The following is a 20549-nucleotide window of genomic DNA, read 5'->3' on the forward strand; positions in this document are numbered from 1 at the left end:
GGTGTTTTTTTAGCAGCATGGGATAGTGCATAGTGCATTGTATTTCAAAAGGCACTATCCTCCTTTTTATACCATAAACAGAAAATGGCCAATTATGAACTCCACATTTCTTGCAAAAGTCATTTTAATACCCTCAGAGACCCTAAAGGGACCTTCTATCTCACTTCCCAATATTCCAGCCCGAATCATCACCCGCTAGCTCCCTGCTGGCGTCTTGTTGGAACGTGGTGGCCATTCACCAACCATCCAGAAATCCATCCGTTTAGACCATCCATTGTAGTACGGCATTCGTCAGTGAATAAAAGTATTTAAAAATGAGTCTTCTTGTATTTCTAAACCCACTGTAAATGTTTCTCTTCGTGAGCTTTGGTTTGGAGTTGCTGAAATGCATCTTTACGCACAACTGCCAGCCTGAATGGAGAGCTTCTTGAGACTCCAGAGGCACCAGCAGCTTCAAATACCTGTTTGCTGCTCAACACTGGCTTTTTTTATAGCTGCCCTTTTAATACAGTAATTTTTTTGACAGGAACTTTCAATAATAAGCCTTTATCTGACCGAGTTCCACTGTTCTCTAAATCACTCACAAATCTTATAATTTGAAAATCTCCATTCAGTTTTCACACAATATTAGTTGTTTTCATGCCTTTTGCACAACATCGCACCATTTCATGCTTTTCATCTTCAGAAAGATCTTTCTTCCTCCCCATATTTCATGAGAACTGTGACTTGCTTAATAATGTGGAACGACCTCTAAGTAGGGTTTCCATAGACCTGGCAAATTATTTTGTCTGAGATTGAAACCAGTTATCTAAAAAGACATGGATAAATAAACAAAAAAACATTTTCTTAGAAAAACTAAAATCTGAATATTTATTCTACTGAAATCTTACTGATACGTCACTTGCATAATAATTTGGAACGCAGTGCATTTCATCTGAAAGTGTTAGTGTTCACATGGTAATACATGAAGCATTTCTGATGTCAAGCTAGCATGGCATAAGCTGAAAAATAATAAAATAAATAGAGCATGGAATAAAAGACTAGAAAAATTGTATTTATTAAAATAAATAGTTTATTTTATATTTACTTTATTTATATATTATTTATTTAATTGTAAATGGTTGTTATTTAAAAGTTAAAGTGTATGATATTTTATGTTAAAATATAATAATTCAAAATAATTAATTCAGTATAACTGTTCTTTTTATATGGCAAGTGCAAACTGACTGATAATAGTTGTCATGGACCAAAAACCTTTGGAATATCTACTACTATCTTTTGCGGATGACTGGAGATCTCCACAGGTTATCACTTGCAGAAGGTTTAAGAGCGCTTGTGTTTAAAACACAGTCAAGTTCCAATGGATGGGCTACATGGCTCATGTTACAGCCCGTTGAAGTGCACCGCTGCTGGGCGGGGAGCTATAAATAAATCAAGCTCCTTGCCATATGCAAAGCTCAAAGGCAGACGGAGCATAAAAGACCTTCCTTACTGACCAGTGAGTCAGCAATTCAGCCACTGTCTCAGTTTAACATGATAGCACTTCTAGACTGCACAGTCATAGTCATTACCATAAGTTATGAATTGTTCTTGGGTTTACCTTGGAGAGTTGTGCATTGATCCAGTTTGTGAACGTCCTCTTCTGAATCTGCTCCTGTTCCACTGTTAAAAAATATTATATCAGATATGATTTATTTCTGGACCAAACTCACATGTGGAAAAACAGTATGTGAAGGAAACAATATGAATACATTGGCAGAACTAGAATACATCTATGCACAAATATGTACACATCTTGCCAGAGAGCAGCTTTAGGGCTTTCTGGTTTATAGCGCATCAAAAAACACAGCATGTCTTCATACATAACTATTTATAAGCGGAGAACATTGCATGACCACTGGAAACCTGGCTCGACTTACCAATCTTTGAGCCGCCAACAGCCTCCACCTCAAACAAGGGTTTGAGAGACACCATATTCCTTCGTTTCTGTATGAAATTTCCCCTCATTTAGCATTTCCCTGAACACCCATGAAGACGCTCAGTCGACTCAACCACCCACCCATCACAGTTGTATTTAATTTAAACTTCTTCCCATGCTATTAAAGGCAGACTGGGCCATTCCCTCAATAGGAGATGTTCATTTAGTTTCGTGGGACAAGATCCAACAGGCTAAGTCAGAAACCTACTGGACACTGGACATCCTGTTTGCACAGCCACAAAGGAACTTTACTTGTGTACAATGAAGATCCCTTATGACATACAGCAATATAAATATTAGGGGTCTAACTATAAATTTCAATACAAAAATCCAACAATATGTTTTGTGTATGGTTCACCCATAATGAAAATTACTGTATGAGAAAAAATGTAAGTTTACAGAGTTTTAGTGTAACATTAAACTACTATATATAATGTTATAATGTATAATAATGCAATGGGGGAGTATTTGTGGGTCCTGATAATGCCAAATGTCTTATGTTACCAGTAAAAAGTGGCCTACATTATTTTAATTATATCTTGTCCGTGAATAATTCTGTATTTTCAGCTTCAGAATCATGGATATTTTAATTCTATATATTTATATTGTTCTGTCATGAAACTCTAGATAGCGCAGGCTGAGCCTTAATGTAAATATCATCAGGTTGCGTTAACTACATTGCACAAGCTGACTGGTTCATGTCGCATCTGCAGCCGATGAGCTTGCTGCTTAACATTCACTATAGCTGTTTGCAGCATGGTTTCAGAGTTTTAAACCCTCCACCTTCCCCAGCTACAACTGTATAGGTCAGATATGGGAACTTTTATATATGCTGTTTGTGCTGAAGCAGTATTACATGCTCACAGCAGCATATCGGCGTATGTATTGGCAGTAGCAAGTTCCTGTACTATTCTGCCAAGACCAAATACATTAACATTGTCATATCCATTGCCATGCTAAAAATCTTTAGAGAGTTGTGATATATGCATATATATGATATATGTATAATGTTTTAAGTGTTTTAGTGTGACTGAATGTACTCTTGAATGTACTAGCATTATAAATTAAAGAGAGTCTTTGTATATATATAAAAAAAAACATCACATACAGTTAAACTCAGAACTCAACTGCATTAAAATGGTCTAACTAAAACTGCTAACTTGTTAAAAATAATGTGTACTAATCTTAATTCAAATGTCATCACTGCACTAGAGACAAACATGTGATGTCACTTAAACATGACGTCAGACAAACTGTCGTCATAGCAAACATTCAGCTGCCTGGAAACCATGCACCAGTAAGCAGAGACTGTCGAGCAAACACAACGATGGTTTTAACTGACAGGAACGCTGAGACACATGACACACGCAGCCGTTAAAGTCAGAGAAAATGAAAGGAGACAATAACATCAGGTTCAAAGGTCTTCAAGGGGATTTTGCTTCATAAAACGGCTACAGTTGAACTAAGGAAAGGTGGTAAATGAATAATCATTCAAAAAATAATAATACATTACAGATGAAACCGTACAGCTTATTGTATTCATGATTGAGGTGTTAAAGTTGAAATGCTACAAGTTTTAGGCTAAAATTACACACTTTATCTGTAAAGTTAGTGTGTACTCAATATAATGTTTACTCAAGATAGTGATCAACAGGTTCTAGAAAAAGGAAAACGGGTTACTTATACGATAAACTTCTAGCACACCCTTTCAGAACATGTTTTTGTTTGAAAACTTAGTGAGTCAACAGTTTACAATTCCTCCTGCCGCCAGGAATCCGCCCTAAACCTCAGAAAGAGGAGACAGATTGGAAGGAGACCATAGAACAAATAAGAAAGTCTATGTCAGGTGGTGATAAGTGCATTTATGATGGGATCAATTCTTTAGCCAACAAACAACGGAGAATCCTTTCATTCATTTCAAATTCTTTATTTTATTTATATATGTGTGTGTGTGTAATTTTTTAAAATGAAATGACAGAACCCTGAAGTATTAACAATTAAACTCTGCACTTCTTTTTGAAGGCCACTTTTACATTTTTACTTTTATGCCACTTCGACTGAAGTCCATTTTTTTTGTTTGTTTGCTTGTTCAGGTGGCACATCTTACCAAACAGATTAAGGAAACCATTTTAATGCAAAAAAATAAATAAACACCAAAAGTTTATAAGAATTAAGACTGACCTTGTAAGAGCAAGTGTACATCATCAATGTCCAGTGGGACAACCCTCTCATCCTCAGGAGGAGCGCAGGTTTCTCCTCTTGACGCCATGACTGTTACCTCGACACTCTCACACACTCATTCCCACTGAAAGGGTGAAAACAAAACAAAATGATGACAGTGCATATATACAGTATATATATATATAGAGAGAGAGAGTATATATAGAGTATTCTGCTATTATCATAAACGTCACAATGGAATTAAAGGCACAGTATGTCAGTTTCGCCACTAGAGGTTGCTTATTCAAAACAATAACAAAGGTGTAAGATTGAGGGAAAACCAGGCCTGGGACATTTTGCGCTGCTGTTTTATTATGCTTATATGCCGCAGTCGTTTGCAGTTGCTCCTTTCATTTTGTTGTTTATGTTTATTTTACATAGGGCTGGGCGATATATCGCATGCGATTGTCACACGCATGTCGTCAGTAAAGCCGGTTCCCTGATTACCGCTAAATCAACATCACCTGCTTTCAAATGCAGCGGCATTTAATAGACAGAGACGTAGATCACTGACAAGCTACGCAATATCGCATTCATTATCGCAGATGAATCACCTTCAATAATGAACGCGATATTGCGTAGCTTGTCAGATTAAAGTTATGTTTAAAGGTTCCCTAGATTTAAAAATTTAATTTATCTTGGCATAGTTAAATAACAAGAGTTCAGTACATGGAAATGACATACAGTGAGTCTCAAACTCCATTGTTTCCTCCTTCTTATATAAATCTCATTTGTTTAAAAGACCTCAGAAGAACAGGCGAATCTCAACATAACTCTGAATGTTACGTAACAGTCGGGATCATTAATATGTACACCCCCAATATTTGCATATGCCAGCTCATGTTCAGGTATTACACAAGGGCAGAACATCTGGATGTGCAAAGCTGAATCATCAGACTAGGTAAGCAAGCAAGAACAATAGCGAAAAAATGGCAGATGGAGCAATAATAACTGACATGATCCATGATAACATGATATTTTAGTGATATTTGTAAATTTTCTTTATAAATGTTTTGTTAGCATGCTGCTAATGTACTGTTAAATGTGGTTTAAGTTACCATCGTTTCTTAATGTATTCACAGAGACAAGAGCCTTCGCTATTTTCATTTTTAAACACTTGCAGTCTGTATAATTCATAAACACAACTTCATTTTTTATAAATCTCTCCAACAGTGTAGCATTAGCTGTTAGCCACGGAGCATAGTTTCAAACTCATTCAGAATCAAATGTAAACATCCAAATAAATACAATACTCACATAATCCGATGTATGCATGCAGCATGCATGACGAACACTTTGTAAAGATCCATTTTGAGGGTTATATTAGCTGTGTAAACTTTGTTTATGCAATGATAGAGTCGAGAGCTCAGAGGGGTGGAGAGCGCGAGCAATTAAAGGGGCCACAGCCTGAATCGACGCATTTCTAATTATGCCCCAAAATAGGCAGTTAAAAAATTCATTAAAAAACATCTATGGGGTATTTTGAGCTGAAACTTCACAGACACATTCAGGGGACACCTTAGACTTATATTACATCTTGTAAAAAAACATTTGATGGCACCTTTAAATGTTTGCTGGTTCCCGCCTCCTTCCCTGAAATTGAACTTTCTTACAGTTACATTTGATGATCATTAAATTGTATTTAATTCTGATGAAATAGCCGCAAGTGCTGAATTACTACTCATACAGGTCACTTTACTTGACGAATTAAAATTGTAGGGTAACGCAACACTGTTTGGTCAAAACGATCATATTAAAAATACATTTGAAAGTTATATTATAACTAGGGGTGTGTTGAGATCTCGTGGTACGAGATCTCGCGTTATTAAAATGTGATGATATTTCTTGTTAGTGTTGAGTATGTGGCAAAACCTTTTACAGTGCTTCCATACTCAGAAAGTACGACTGAAGTGATATTTGTTACAAGATAGTGCTGTCACGATTCCTCGATTAAATTCAAGTGTTCAATTTTAAAAAAAAAATCCTCCATTGCAATTTAATCATATTGTTTAACCAGCAAAATACAGAAGTGGCACATTCCACGGTTGAGAATCAATGGACCACATTATCAGATCGCTTTCTAAGGCTGCAGCCGCAGCATATTAAAACTATATCAAAGTGTTACTGTGTAATCACAAAGGCTGCGATTCAATTAAATAAATATATGCACTGCAGGTTTCAGAGTGATTTGTAAATTTCATCACAATTTCAAAATAAAAGTTTAAACCCTCGCTCTGAGTTTGATGTCCACATGTTCTTGTTCAAGAAATTACAGTGGCTGTAGCAATTCGATCGTAAAGAAGTGGCCAAATATTTAAGATTAAGTGGACAATTGATTTAAATGTTGTTTGGCCAATATTAAACAAGGATTTGATCATGCAAGAAAGTGTAACAACAACAATCACCTCTGCAGGCGTTTATTATAATATGTAATGTACAGAAGTTGATTATTTTTTTATAGTACATTACATTATGTATTTTAACAGTGTTGTTCAATAAAACCATATGATTACTTGCTTTTGATGCTTTATTTGATCCAATTATTACTGCCTCATTATTGCCACAAATTACATGTGTATCTGGAATCATTTTAAAAGCTATTGTTCACTTGGGTCTATTTTTATTATGAAAAAAAATATTATTCGATTACTCAACTACCAAAATAATCATTAGTGACAGCCTTGGATTAGAAAAGCACCACCATTGTTTTGCATTTTGTGACCTTCAATCGCATTTTGTTATTGAAGATTTCTTAAAAGTAGTGTTACAGTTTTTTTTTTTTTAATTGCTTTGGTGCAATTTTCACAAGATATTGGTCCATTTTCAAAACTCTTAGTACAAATATCACAACAGATCATCAAATGAGCATTTTTTAAACATTTCAGCATATTTTCAATTGTGTTAGTACAATACACAAAATCACAATGTATCCTTTTCACAACACAAAATAAGTGTTTCATCTATATAAATGTTTCATTCACAGTAACTGCCTTTCATAATACTATTACTATCAAACTTTTCATTTGCATCACTTTTCGTTCAGTTTAATACATTTGTCTATTATTAAATCCAACTGAACTTTATGGTTAATTAATGAATCATTTGGTAAACCTATAGATTTCTATAGATATGATTTCATAACCATAGTTTTATAGAACATATTTGCAATTTACGTTACAGATAACCAAATGTAACAAATTCTTTTCACATTATAAGCAATTTATCTTAGATTTACCTATAGATGATAACCACAATTTTCAAAGTGTGTGTGTCTGTGTGTGCATCTGTGCATCTGTGGTCCTTGTAAATAATGCATTGTGAACCAAATGTCCCAACAAGGATGGTAATACCAGTAATTTAGACCTTATTTGGACATTTTTTGGGTCCCCATGAGGAAAACAGCTCATCAATCTTATGAAATGAATTTTTTATAAAATTTAAACATGCAGAAAGTTTTCTGTGATAGGTAGGTTTATGGGTAGGGGATAAAATATAGCATTTATTAAGTAAAAATCATTATGTCTATAGAAAGTCCCCATAAAACATTGAAAACCAACATCATTTTACATTATAGAATGCCATGTGACACTGTAAACAGAAGCATTAACATTGTAGAGACTGCCACATTACTGTAACTCACCCTTCATCTGTATTCTCAGCAATCTCTGTTCTAGCACATCATGACTGTGTCATACTTCATCACACCTTTTGATAACATACTGAATATTACAAACATTATGGATTTTAAGTCAGTTATGTAATTTAGGTAATGCAAGTGTATTTTCTAATGTGGCATCTGTAGCCTGTGATAACTATGATAATGATAATTATTTGAGCAACAAGGGTGATTTGAAACATGTATCTTGCATTGTTTGCTATTGAATTAACTGACTGATAAAAATACTAAATTGAAAGAAGAACATAATGTTGTGTTTCGGTGATTAAATCAAATGTTCTCATTACATATCACAATGATCTTGAGTTTTGACAAAGTGATTATATAGAATGAAAATTTATACAACTAGAATGAAACATGAGATCAGGTTTTGAAAGAATGACTAGCTGTTTTACAAGTGTGATCAGTTTGGGATTTTGTACTAACAGTTTTGAAAATATACACCTTACTTGTGAAAAGGTACCAAAGCAAATAAAAAAAAAAAAAAAAAAAACTAAAATATTGTCTTGTTTTAAACATTGTTGGAAACATTTGGGATAATAAGGTAAACATACCTATTAAGCTCAACAAAATCTACAATGAAACATTTTTAGTGCACAGGATATTGGTTTCAGTACAATAAGTTGTGTTAAAATAAAAACTTAATCTCTCACACAATAATATTTAATTTTATTTTAATTGACAAAAACATTTCAATTAAGATGTACATAAGTAAATGCAAATAGTCTGGCTGTGCTTAATGGGTACATTTGTGTATACCCCTGTTGCCACAAAACGTTTTATTAAAAATTCTTGTTCATTTTAAGCGACCTTTTTAAAAAATTGAAAAATGTTTTATTTGAAGGTACAGAGTCAATAACAAAAAAACACACACACACAAAAACAAAAAAAACAAACAAACAAAACACTAAAATCAAGCAACAAGGCATTCAATTTTGATCAGATCATATTCTAATTTGTGACTGGTGTTTTGTTTTGCTCTATCCTCTGCACTTCCACATTCGTCATTACATCACGGCATCAAGTCAGAGTTCTACGGAAGAGGATTAGGGCCAAGCAATAATAAAAAAATAAAACCATCTCAAGATTAAAGTTGTTAAATTTCGAGAAAAAAGTCGAGATAAAATGTTGATAAATTATGTTCTCATAATTTAACTAATTTGTTCTCGTAATTTAATGACTTTTTTCTCGTAATTTAATGACTTTATTCTCATAATTTTCTCGAAATTTAACGAGGTTTTTTTTTGTAATTGAATGAGTTTATTCTCAACATTTTATTTCGACCTTTTTCTCTAAATTTAACGAGTTTATTCTCAACATTTTATCTTTACTTTTTTCTCGAAATTTAACAAGTTTTTTTTTTTCGTAATTTAATGACTTTATTCTCAACATTTTGTCTCGACCTTTTTCTTGAAATTTAACAAGTTTTTTCTTGTAATTTAATGACTTTATTCTCAACATTTTATCTTGAACTTTTTCTCGAAATTTACAGAGTTTTTTCTCGTAATTTAACGAGTTTATTCTCAACATTTTATTTAGACTTTTTTCTCGAAATTTAACAACTTTAATCTCGAGATGGTTTTATTTTTTTATTATTGCTTGGCCCTAATCCGTAGAGTTCACTCTTTTGCCGTGAAATGGATTTAAAAGTACAAGCCAGTAATGCCTGTATAGTAATATATTAGTGTAGCAAACAATGTTATAAAGCTAGTAAGCTAACTATGTTCTGTAGCATCTGCGCTATGTTGTTATCTTTTGGATCTAACTCTAATAATTTTCCACATGCAGGTTCCAGGTTATAATAGGCAAAATTCTAAACATTAATCTCTTAATTTTGCAGTAAGAAGTTAAAACTACGTCCAAAAAAGGTTTAACCACATGAACATTAGAGGCTCCTCTTTCGGTGAAAGTTTTCAGACAGCTTTTAAAATGGCCACCAGACAGTGTAAACACATTGATACCCATATATCTCAGTGTGCAATGGTCTGATTTTCTTGAAATTACAGGAGATATGAAGTAATAAACACACCAATTGGTTAAGACATCAAGTAGGATAATACATTATTTTTTCTTTTTATAATCTGAGCTCAAAGATGGTAGTGTGCTTAATGGGTATTGAGCTTAATAGGTACATTTACCACAAGTACACAAGCCAACAAAATATATAACATTGTTCTAGTGGCTCTTTTAATTTTAATATTTTATCTTACATATTTTGCTTTTTATATATATATTATATATATATAGCTATGGAAAAAATTAAGAGACCACTTAACATTGATTTCTGAACTTGGAGTGGTCTCAATTTTTTCCATAGCTGTATATATTGCATGTATCTTATATTTAAAACATATTAATTAAATCACATCCTTTTTGAGTCAGTAAGCACAACACTTTACTTCCTGTACTCTTGGACACACTCTGATAAAAGTAAAAAAAAAAAAAAAACTGGTATTGTTGCCTGTTTGGTAACACTTTATTTTGATGGTACACCTTATACATTCTACTAACTAAAGTAACTTTGCAACTACATGTCAACTACCAGTCATTAGAATATTAGTAGACTGCTAGTTTAGGGTTGGGAGTAGAGTTAGGGTTAGGCTAAGTAGAATGGGTTAGTAGTTGACATGTAGATGCAAAATTACTTACGGTAGAATGTCTGTTGGAGACCATCAAAATAAAGTGTTACCATCTATTTTGATATTAAACATGTGACTTTAGTGTCGGTCAGCAAAGACAGCAGTAGTTTCATATGACACAGAGGATGAACCTTTATCTAATGTATAAATTAAAAATGCCAAAACCAAACATCTGAGGTGGGGTCTCAAATACTACATCGCGGTGATACAACATAAAGAGCTTCGTCAACAGACTCTTAAATTACACAAATAATTATGATGGTACTGTGAATTAGTTTGAGAGAGGGCTTATGAAGAGATAAACAACATCAGCATAAAGTACCAACATGAAGAAGGAAATCAAAGAAGGAAGTGTCCTGGGGAAATTAGGCTAATCATATTCCAAACCCACGCATAATACTGGCTGCCAATAAAGTCTAATAAATGACTACAGAAGAGTTAGTTACTAAGTGAATTAAGACGGAAGTATGATTCAAGGGAAGTATACATAATAAACAAACACAGACACACAGGCAGCCTGAGGGCTTATGACTTGATCTAATCATTATTGCTGAAATGCTACATTGACAAGTGTATATTCAAGAGGGGTTATAGGCTTAATACATTCTCGTATTTTAAATGTGATCTTTCCATACTGTTTTTATGACTGATAATCATCATTGTAAAAAAAATAAAAATAAAATTACTATACTTTTTAAATTATTATGACTATCCACTTTAATATATAATATAATAATAATTAGTATTTCTGTAACCTTTTTGTCTGTTAAGAAAAAAAGAATTTTGAAAACATCACATTAAAATTAAAAATTAAAAAGTTACCTTACCTGTATTGTTTCCTGTTAAACGCACACCTTTATATTTTTAGAGAACCACCAGGTAGACCCAATATTAAATAACTGATAACCATTTAAAATAATTGTCCAAAACAATTATAGAAACCAATTATAGTTAAAAAGAGCTAAATATTGTCTAAAAGGACACAAAAAAACTGCTGTTCTTGCATGTTAACAGACACAAAAGCTTGCTCATCCTTCATGTGAACTTTTAATGGGTTACTTGAAAGCATAACAGGTAATGTCACCGTGAAGGACTGTCCTGAACACTCATGACCTTGTCATTAAATGTGAAAATTACTACGTAGTCATTGGAGGGCACTGTCTAAATCACTCCTGATTCTTCCAGAATACAATCACTCATTCAGCACATGCACACACACACCTGTTGTTTTTGGATGAGATTCAGAGTCACCAACCAAAACAGCCAAAGAGGTGTGGAAACAACAGCCTCATTCACCGTTGCAAATACTGACATCAAAAGGGCAAATACTGCCTTGGGAATATGCAGACATTGTTACCGGCAACCCATGTACCTTTTTCCACATACGTGCACACATGAACTGGAAGAGGAGAAAGAGAAAGGGCGAGATAGATGGACTGACCGGTGAGGAATCTGATGCTATTAATAGGATATATTTATGACCCGCAAAAAGCATTCTGTGTCAGCCAATACTTGCACTGTGTGTTGTACATAAACGTGAATCACCTTCATTTACCTTAATTCCCTTAAACAAGCATTTAACACTAAACCTAATTGTATTCTTTCTGTAATCCAAACCACATGCCTTGTAACTGACACCAAGATTAAACAAAGCACAGGTGAATTGTGGGATACACCCAAATCAATGTATACAGTCATATGAAAAATAAAGTACGCCTTTTTGAATTCTATGGTTTTACGTATAGGGACATAATAAAAAAAATCATCTGGTCCTTGGTAGGTTTTAAAATTAGGTAAATACAACAACGCCACATGACATATTACACCATGTCATGATTTATGTAACAAAACTAGGCCAAAATGAAGAAGCCAAGTGTGGAAAAACTAAGTACACCCTTACTGCTTCCATAGGAATTAAGATGGTAGTAGCAGCCAGGCGCTGCTAATCAAATGCTTGCGATTAATTGATCATCAGCAAGTGTGACCATCATTAACAGCAAACTAGCAGGGGAGTCTCAAGAGATATTTTTCTGTTGATATGATATTAATCATATTATTTACCGTAATGTGTCGATGTTGTAAAGAGCGATACCATTGTGCAGCGTTTACCTCAGTAAGTTGACCGAGTGGATCTCTGAGCTGGTGCGACCGAGTGGGGGCGGGGTTAATTTGCATATTCATTGTTCCACGTATATTAAATGAGGCAAGGGTGTAGAGTTACATTCAAGCTATTTTAAGGCAATTAGACAAAGACTGAACAAGTGTGGCTCATTTGGAAGGGTTGCCAGGAGAAAGCCTCTTCTCTCTAAAAAGACTATGGCAGCACAGCTTAGGTTTGGAAAGTTGCATCTAAACAAACCACAACATTTCTGGAAAAATGTCCTTTGGACAGACAAAACCAAAGTGGAGAGGTTTGGCCATAATGCACAGTGCCACATTTGGCGATAAAAACCAAACACAGCATATCAGCACAAACACCTCATACCAACTGGCAAGCAAGGTGGTTGAGGGGTGATGATTTGGGCTTGTTTTGCAGCCGCCGGACCTGGGCACCTTGCAGTCATTGGTATAAAGAGGAGTTCATGGTCATCTCAAAGTATTTTAGTCAAATGTGAGGCCTGTCTGCCTGACAGCTAAAGCTTGGCCGAAATTGGGTCATGCAACAGGACAATGATCCCAGGCACATCAGCAAATCTACAACAAAATGGCTGAAAAAGAAAAGAATAAAGGCGTAGCATTTGTTCAGTCAAAGCTCAGACTTCAACTCGAATGCTGTGGCGAGAGCCTTAAGAGAGCTGTGCGCATAACCTGATATTGCTGAGTTCAACATGTTCCTGGGTCAACATTTTTGTTGATCCTGGAACAACATTCAAATCAGGGACAAGTTTACAGATTATGTCAAGTTTAGGCTTAAAATCATGAATTGGCGCTTCTACATCAGTGTTATTCATCTATCATTTCCCTCTGATTTTTGGGATAACTTATGGGTAGGGTTAGGTTTAGAGGTAGGAATGGGGTTAAGACTAAATTTTCAGACTAGAATGTTGTTCCAAGATCAACAAAATATGTTGACCCAGGAACGTATCTAACTCAGCAATATCAGGACGTGCAAGCTGTGCATAATCAGATGCCCACAAACCTCAATGAACTGAAGCAACATTGTAAAGAAGAGTGGGCCAAAGACCTCCATAATGATGTGAGCGACTGATAAAGTCATATAGAAAATGATTACTTCAAGTTATTGCTATGGTGGTTCTACAAGCAATTAAATCATAGGGTGTACTTAGTTTGTCACACATTGGTTCTCCATTTTAACTTTAAAGACCCCCTGTGGTGAAAATCAAGTTTTTAATGTTGTTTATATGACTATGTAGCGTTTTTAATATGCTTTAAGACAAACCATGTGCAAATTCATATGTCAGCACCATTGCTGAGTATTTTCTCCTTATCACTGCCATCTGTGATGTCACAAACTACCTTGTAACTAATCATGTCAACGGGCTGGCAGGCTTTAGCATATCATTAATAGCAAACTAGCAAGGGAGTCTCGAGAGAAGCCAGGTTATCCCGGTATATTTTTCTGTTGATATTAATCATATTAGTTACCATTATGTGTCCGATGTTGTAAAGAGCGTAATTTAAATTAGGCAAGGATGTAGAGTTAGATTCAAGCTATTAAGGTTTGAAGATTTTTTTTTTTTTTTTTTTCCACGATTTTTTTTTTTTAAATATGTCATTTTGGTGATCAATGATGAGTTTTAAGGGATAAAATAATTGACTACAGGAGGACTTTAAATAAATAATGACAGTACAATATGTGATGCGTTCTTCATCTGCAGCTGTATTTACCTAATTTTAAGACCTGCTAAAGACCAGATCTTTTTTTTTTTTTAATTGTATCATTATGATACATAAAACCATATAATTCAAAAGGGTGAACTTTCTTTTTCACATGACTGTATATACACAAGTTAAAATCTGCTAAGAGGGTCATAATGGAACAACAGTTTTGAAAAGTGATTTTTCACTATTATTTACAACAGGATCTGCATTTTCATGGTTTGAAAAAAAAAAAAAGATTTGTTCTAAGAGACAATAAAAACAACTTTGTGCATCAAAAAAAGAAAAGAAACAAACACTACTTTCCTGTTAAAAGTCAACGAATTTGTACAGCTGAATGTAACATTTTTGACAAGCCAAACATATCAGTGTCTGAGTAACGCATTTATTTATTTTGGCATTTACTAGGCGTTTATTACGAAATAAACTTTATTTTATTTAAAATTTAAATAAGTATAATGAACTACGCAAAAAGCATTTAGAACATCTTCAGCACATTTTATAATTACCAAAAAAACAAAAAAAAACAAAATCAAACATAGTTCACCCTTCACATGTTATCAGGTCCATCAAAAACTTAGGCATGCTGTTGGCTGGAATACAATAGAAATTGACAAAACACACTTATGAGCATCAATCACTTCACCGAATACTTGTGGCTAATCATTACCTTTCAATCCATCATTTTTATAAAATGTAGTTTGATCACTATCTTCTCAGTTGTTTAAAGGATTAAGGCAATTAAAAAAGTCTGATAAAATGTTAATTTCTTAATAAAATATTATAAATTTTTACATGATTTGCTCCATTTAATCACTGGTGTGAGAGAGTCCTTCATTAAATTATTGTATTTAAGCTTTGTTGTGCTGACTTTTTACATTTTTTCTGTTCTAAAAATATTATTTTGTCAAGCTGTATACACACACACACACACACACACACACACACACACACACACACAATTAAAATCAATATAAATCAGTATAAATTAAAGGCAGTCCAAAAAAAAAAAAAAACAGTATAAAATCTTTAATCTTAATTATTATTATTATTATTATTATTATTATTATTATTATTATATTCTAATATTATATTTCCTAATTCAGTATAATATTTTTGAATGTAAAGTAAAATACAACAAAACAAAACAAATTAAATCATAAACAAATTGTAATGGTCTTAAAACAGCCTTCATTCAATTGCTTTACTTTTGATTTTTGGGTAAAATATGACCCGGAAATATTCTTGACAGGCTTTGTGAGATTCACCAACTAAAAGTCTAATATTCAACTAATATTCAGTCAAACAGATGGCATCTACATGCTAATTAAATTTTAATTGCACTGATGAACTAGTGACAATACAGCACAGCTGTATTGGGGTCTCATAAATGCCACTCATAATGTGCAGTGTCATAACATGACACACACGTCCTCATTCCAACTGTTCAACTTTGAGTGAAACTGTATCAGATGACACTGCCTGTGTAGTGTTATTATTATTCCAAGGACATGGTTTCCAATGTGACACTCTTTCAAAGGTGGCTTCAGTTTCACACAACTAAACACACATTTCTGGGTCATAATGCAAAAGCAGAAATCCTGCAAAAAACAAAAACATCTATGACAGAACAATGACAGCGCCCCAAAACATCCAGCTAATTAATGGAACAGCAAGACCAGACAAAGCCTCACACTGAAAAGACCTGTTAGGTGCAGTGGGATACAGGCATGGGTGCGGATGGCAGTAATAATCACAGTTAGAAAGAATCAGATTACTTAGACATAGGACAGTGCTGTTTAACTCGTGCTCCAGAAAAATATTAAGGCATGGGGGACCACTCCTGGTGTATGTGCTTGGTATAATCTGTTCATCAACGATCTTTACACTTGACCACCTGGAACAGAAAAACTAATTTCTAAACTTCCATTATCTGTCTCTTTTCTAGTTTTCTTGTATAAATGAACATAAACACTCAACTGCTGTTGTGTCACAACAAATAGTTATTGCCATGTCAAGGTGAAATAAAAGAACATAAGCACAAAGATTAAAAGATAAAAATTGGAAAGCATCATTAGTCCAGTAATATGAAACTAATGACAACTTGTATGCTTTATTATACAATTTAATTGTATAATACAGTTCATTAATTAACATTATTGCAACTTGCACTGTCAGGTGAAATACACTTCGCACTAACTTACACCTATAGTCTCTGCATGGTCACCGCTGTTTTTTATTAAATTAAATAATTATTAAAAAAAAAAAAAAAAAAACTAACTATACAAACCATGAGATGTGAAAACCTTACAATGAACTGATAATGGCTAATTTAATGCCTTTTTAGTACCTGACAGTAAAAGGTAGCATGGCACAACTCATAGCTTGTAGTTCAAGCGTTCATTTAGCATAGAATGTTTTGCAAACTTACAGTGAATGAACGCTGTTTGCTGTCTCAAGTTGTTGACAATTCCTCTCAATTATTTTCCAAACAGCACCTTTGGAAGAACTGGAAGTCGAAATGAAAACAAACGCTCAGCGCTGCGTCGCGGCAATGGTTTGTTTGAAGTGTTTAACTCCTCCTTCAATCCCCTCGAAGTACAACACACACCTTTTCTGAGCTATAGGAAGTTCGAATCAATTTAAAGAATCGGTTCGTCCGAACGGTTCGTTTCAAAGAACGGGTTCAAAAAGACGAATCATTTGAATCATCACTTATGAGCGTGTGGAATTACGTCGTGTTCTGTTAATTTGTGTTCTTAAATGTTAGCTAAATACTGCTGTTTAGCAATGCTTGTATATGTGTTATTGTTGTTTGTGATTTCAACATTTCACGTCTCGTTTTAAATCTCAAAGTTAGTTTTTGCGATTCTAACTTTCATTTGCGATTCATAAAAAAGAACCGATATAAAATAAGCATTCTTAGAGAAATAGAGGGATGTGATCTATTTTAAAAATACCACTTAGATTGCTAGTAGATTGCTTTCATGTTAACACTTTACAGTAAGGTTTATTAGTTAAAGTTAACATAATGAACTGTAGCCTACTTCTACAGTATTTTTAATCTAGTTGTTAATGTTTTCAACATTTAGGCTACTAATACATTATTAAAATCAATAGTTGTATTTGTTAACAATAGTTAATACACTGTGAAATAACATGAACAAACAATGAATAGTTGTATTTAACTAACGTTAACAAATAGGCCTACAGTAACATTATGTATTGCTCATGTTTGTTAATACATTAACTAATGTTTAACTAATGAACCATTGCAAGTGTTACCGCTTATTTGGTCATCTGAGAACTGACAACACTCTGCGGTCTTTATTTATAACTGATTAGAGAATAGGGCAATGTCTTACACTATAAGGATGAAGCTGTTAGCACTTTCACGATAAAGTTCCAGACAGTTTAGTACCGTTCTGTAATGTAGGCCTAGGCATTTGGCATTCATATTCGAAGCCAGAGGGCGCCTTCGTGCAGAATGACTCATAAAAGGTAGACTCATTTAAGGTATTTTCTTTATAAAGTAGCTTTGTGTTTTTATGTATTAGTCTAACAAAGAAAACCATAACGCTAAACATTGTTTTCCGTCAATCTCTTACAAAAATCCCGCCAAAATACCAGTTACTGCAACCACTGCTTTTAAATAAAAACTTAGGCTAAGCTTACTATATTTTAATATGTGGATCATCCTTTGAAGAGGATGTTATTACTTTTTATTGCTACATTTTTATTTTAAAGGAAGCATATTATAGCCATTTCTTATGACAGTGGTGGCAAAAGTTTGCAATTGTTTCTGCATTTGTTAGCAGTCACACCCCCAGCTTCACAGACAAGGCTTAAAGGTGCTCTAAGCGATCCTGGGTGGAGTAACTTCCTGTTTCGAAGTGTTGTAAAAGAAAACAGAAGGCATTTCTCAATGTCAAGGATACTTCCTTGGCACGACTGGTCCTTCCAAGTCACTTCCTTCAGAGGCTAGGCGAGGCTCCTCTTTAGCATTCGGAGAACACGTAAATGGAACAGACTAGCAAGTGCACGTCATTGCGTCATTACGTCAGTGAAAAGGTAAAAGAAATGTTTAATGAATTGTTAAATGACAGTCCGGTTCAGTTAGCCATCAATAACGTAATTTGTATTTGTATAATTTATAATATCAATACGGTAGTAATTTGTACTGGCATTTAAATGTTAAACTTTATTTATCTGACATATTTACTACAGTTATAACAAATGTTTGGTAACAAATATACTTACATTTGAAAGCATATTGCCCGCTAACGTCCGACATTTTTTTTTTTTTTTTTTAACAAGATTGCAAAGCTGTGCGCATGTTATTGTGGGTGATTTTAGAGTGCAAAGAGCACAAAGGCTACACATATGCATCCTTTCCTGTATATGGGATTTTTTTCGAATGAAGGACTCAGTCCTTGTTTGAAATTCCGAGGATCCTCGACATTGGAACAGTCCTTCGACGGATGTCGATGATGTAGCATCCTCGAAATTCTGGCTTCCGAGGATCCTTCCTTGACATTGAGAAACGCCTAGAGGCTAGCTAGACCCTCCCTCCTCCTCCTCCTCCCCCTCCCCTCCGTGCATCCTGAAACAGTCATGAACGTGCATTTAAAATCATTCTTGTCGGTTATTGGCTGGAGCATGTTTATGATGTTTCATGGTCCAGGCTGCACCAGTTTGTTTTTGTTGCCGTTTTTGGAGCTTGTGGCGACTACAGAGACATTTTTTTTACAGTGTGTTCAGGGGACAGGCAGCTAGCGGATAGTGAGGAGATGTTTGCTGTATGTGACAAAAAATGTCTTGGCCTAAAAACGTGTGACATCACTTAGAGAGCACCTTTAAAGGAACACTCCACTTTTTATGAAAATAGGCTCATTTTCCAACTCCCCTAGAGTTAAACAGTTGAGTTTTACCGTTTTCGAATCCATTCAGCCGATCTCCGGTTCTGGCGGTACCACTTTTAGCATAGCTTAGCATAGTTCATTGAATCTGATTAGACCGTTAGCATCACGCTTAAAAATGACCAAAGAGTTTTGATATTTTTCCTATTTAAAACTTGACTCTTCTGTAGTTACATCGTGTACTAAGACCGACAGAAAATGAAAAGTTGCAATTTTATAGGCTGATATGGCTAGGAACTATACTCTCATTCCAGCGTAATAATCAAGGAACTTTGCTGCCGTATCATGGCTGCAGCAGTGCAATGATATTACGCAGCGTCTCTCACAAACGTCTCCATGGTTGCAAGGCACGTTCCCTGTGCAAGCAGGGGTTCACGGGCGCTGTGTAATATCTTTGCACTGCTGCAGCCATGATACGGCAGCAAAGTTCCTTGATTATTACGCTGGAATGAGAGTATAGTTCCTAGCCATATCAGCCTAGAAAATTGCAACTTTTCATTTTCAGTCGGTCTTAGTACACGATTTAACTACAGAAGAGTCAAGTTTTAAATAGGAAAAATATCAAAACTCTTTGGTCATTTTTAAGCGCAATGCTAACGGTCTAATCAGATTCAATGAACTATGCTAAGCTATGCTAAAAGTGATACCGCCAGAACCGGAGATCGGCTGAATGGATTTGAAAACGGTAAAACTCAACTGTTTAACTCTAGGGGAGTTGGAAAATGAGCCTATTTTCAAAAAAAGTGGAGTGTTCCTTTAAGCTTGTCCTAGACTAAAATGCGTGTTTGAGCTGTTTTAACTGAAATTAACTTGCACTGACATATCTTAAAATGTCACTGCCATTGTTTTGTCTCAATATGCACGCCAGTAATGTTTTTTTCTTGTGAACATTACAAAAAGGACTTAAATGCCCTAATTGAACTAAGGCCTAATCACGGCTTAGGCTAAACCCTGTCTGTGAAACTGGGCTATACAGTATATGATATTTTACCTATTTTAAGGAAAAAAGAGTTTTCTACCCCATATCAGCTCAAATGGGCCACAAAGATTCAGCCTTGTGGTGCCATCCCAAAGAGGTACAAAATCACCTTCATGGACCTTTACCTTGACTGTTCCATCTGGTGGAAGTAAATATAAATGTAAAATGTGGCTAAGATATTGTGATGGTTCTTAGATTAAGCTTGAATTGTTGTATTTACATTAGTGAGATTTTCAAATTTATGTTCATTGTAATGTTCTTGTAAGTCAAGTCACCCTCATTTATATAGGGCATTATA

The 20549-nt window shown here is 34.5% G+C and overlaps 1 protein-coding gene across 10 annotated transcripts in view; it reads right to left on the reverse strand.

Moving 5' to 3' along the window:
- LOC137018868 (nesprin-2-like) overlaps nucleotides 1-16905 on the reverse strand; it is a 116175-nt gene extending 99270 nt beyond the window's left edge. For all 10 annotated transcript variants that reach the window (XM_067383635.1, XM_067383632.1, XM_067383627.1 and 7 more), the window contains exons 1-3: nucleotides 16785-16905; nucleotides 4160-4283; nucleotides 1601-1662 (exon numbers count right to left, since the gene is read on the reverse strand). In XM_067383635.1, the coding sequence (XP_067239736.1) occupies nucleotides 1601-1662; nucleotides 4160-4247 (150 nt within the window). In that variant the 5' untranslated portion in view covers nucleotides 4248-4283; nucleotides 16785-16905. The remainder of the gene's footprint in view (nucleotides 1-1600; nucleotides 1663-4159; nucleotides 4284-16784) is intronic.
- Between the last annotated feature and the right edge of the window lie 3644 nt (nucleotides 16906-20549).

Source organism: Chanodichthys erythropterus, chromosome 4, assembly GCF_024489055.1.
Source record: "Chanodichthys erythropterus isolate Z2021 chromosome 4, ASM2448905v1, whole genome shotgun sequence".
Lineage (NCBI taxonomy): Eukaryota > Metazoa > Chordata > Actinopteri > Cypriniformes > Xenocyprididae > Chanodichthys > Chanodichthys erythropterus.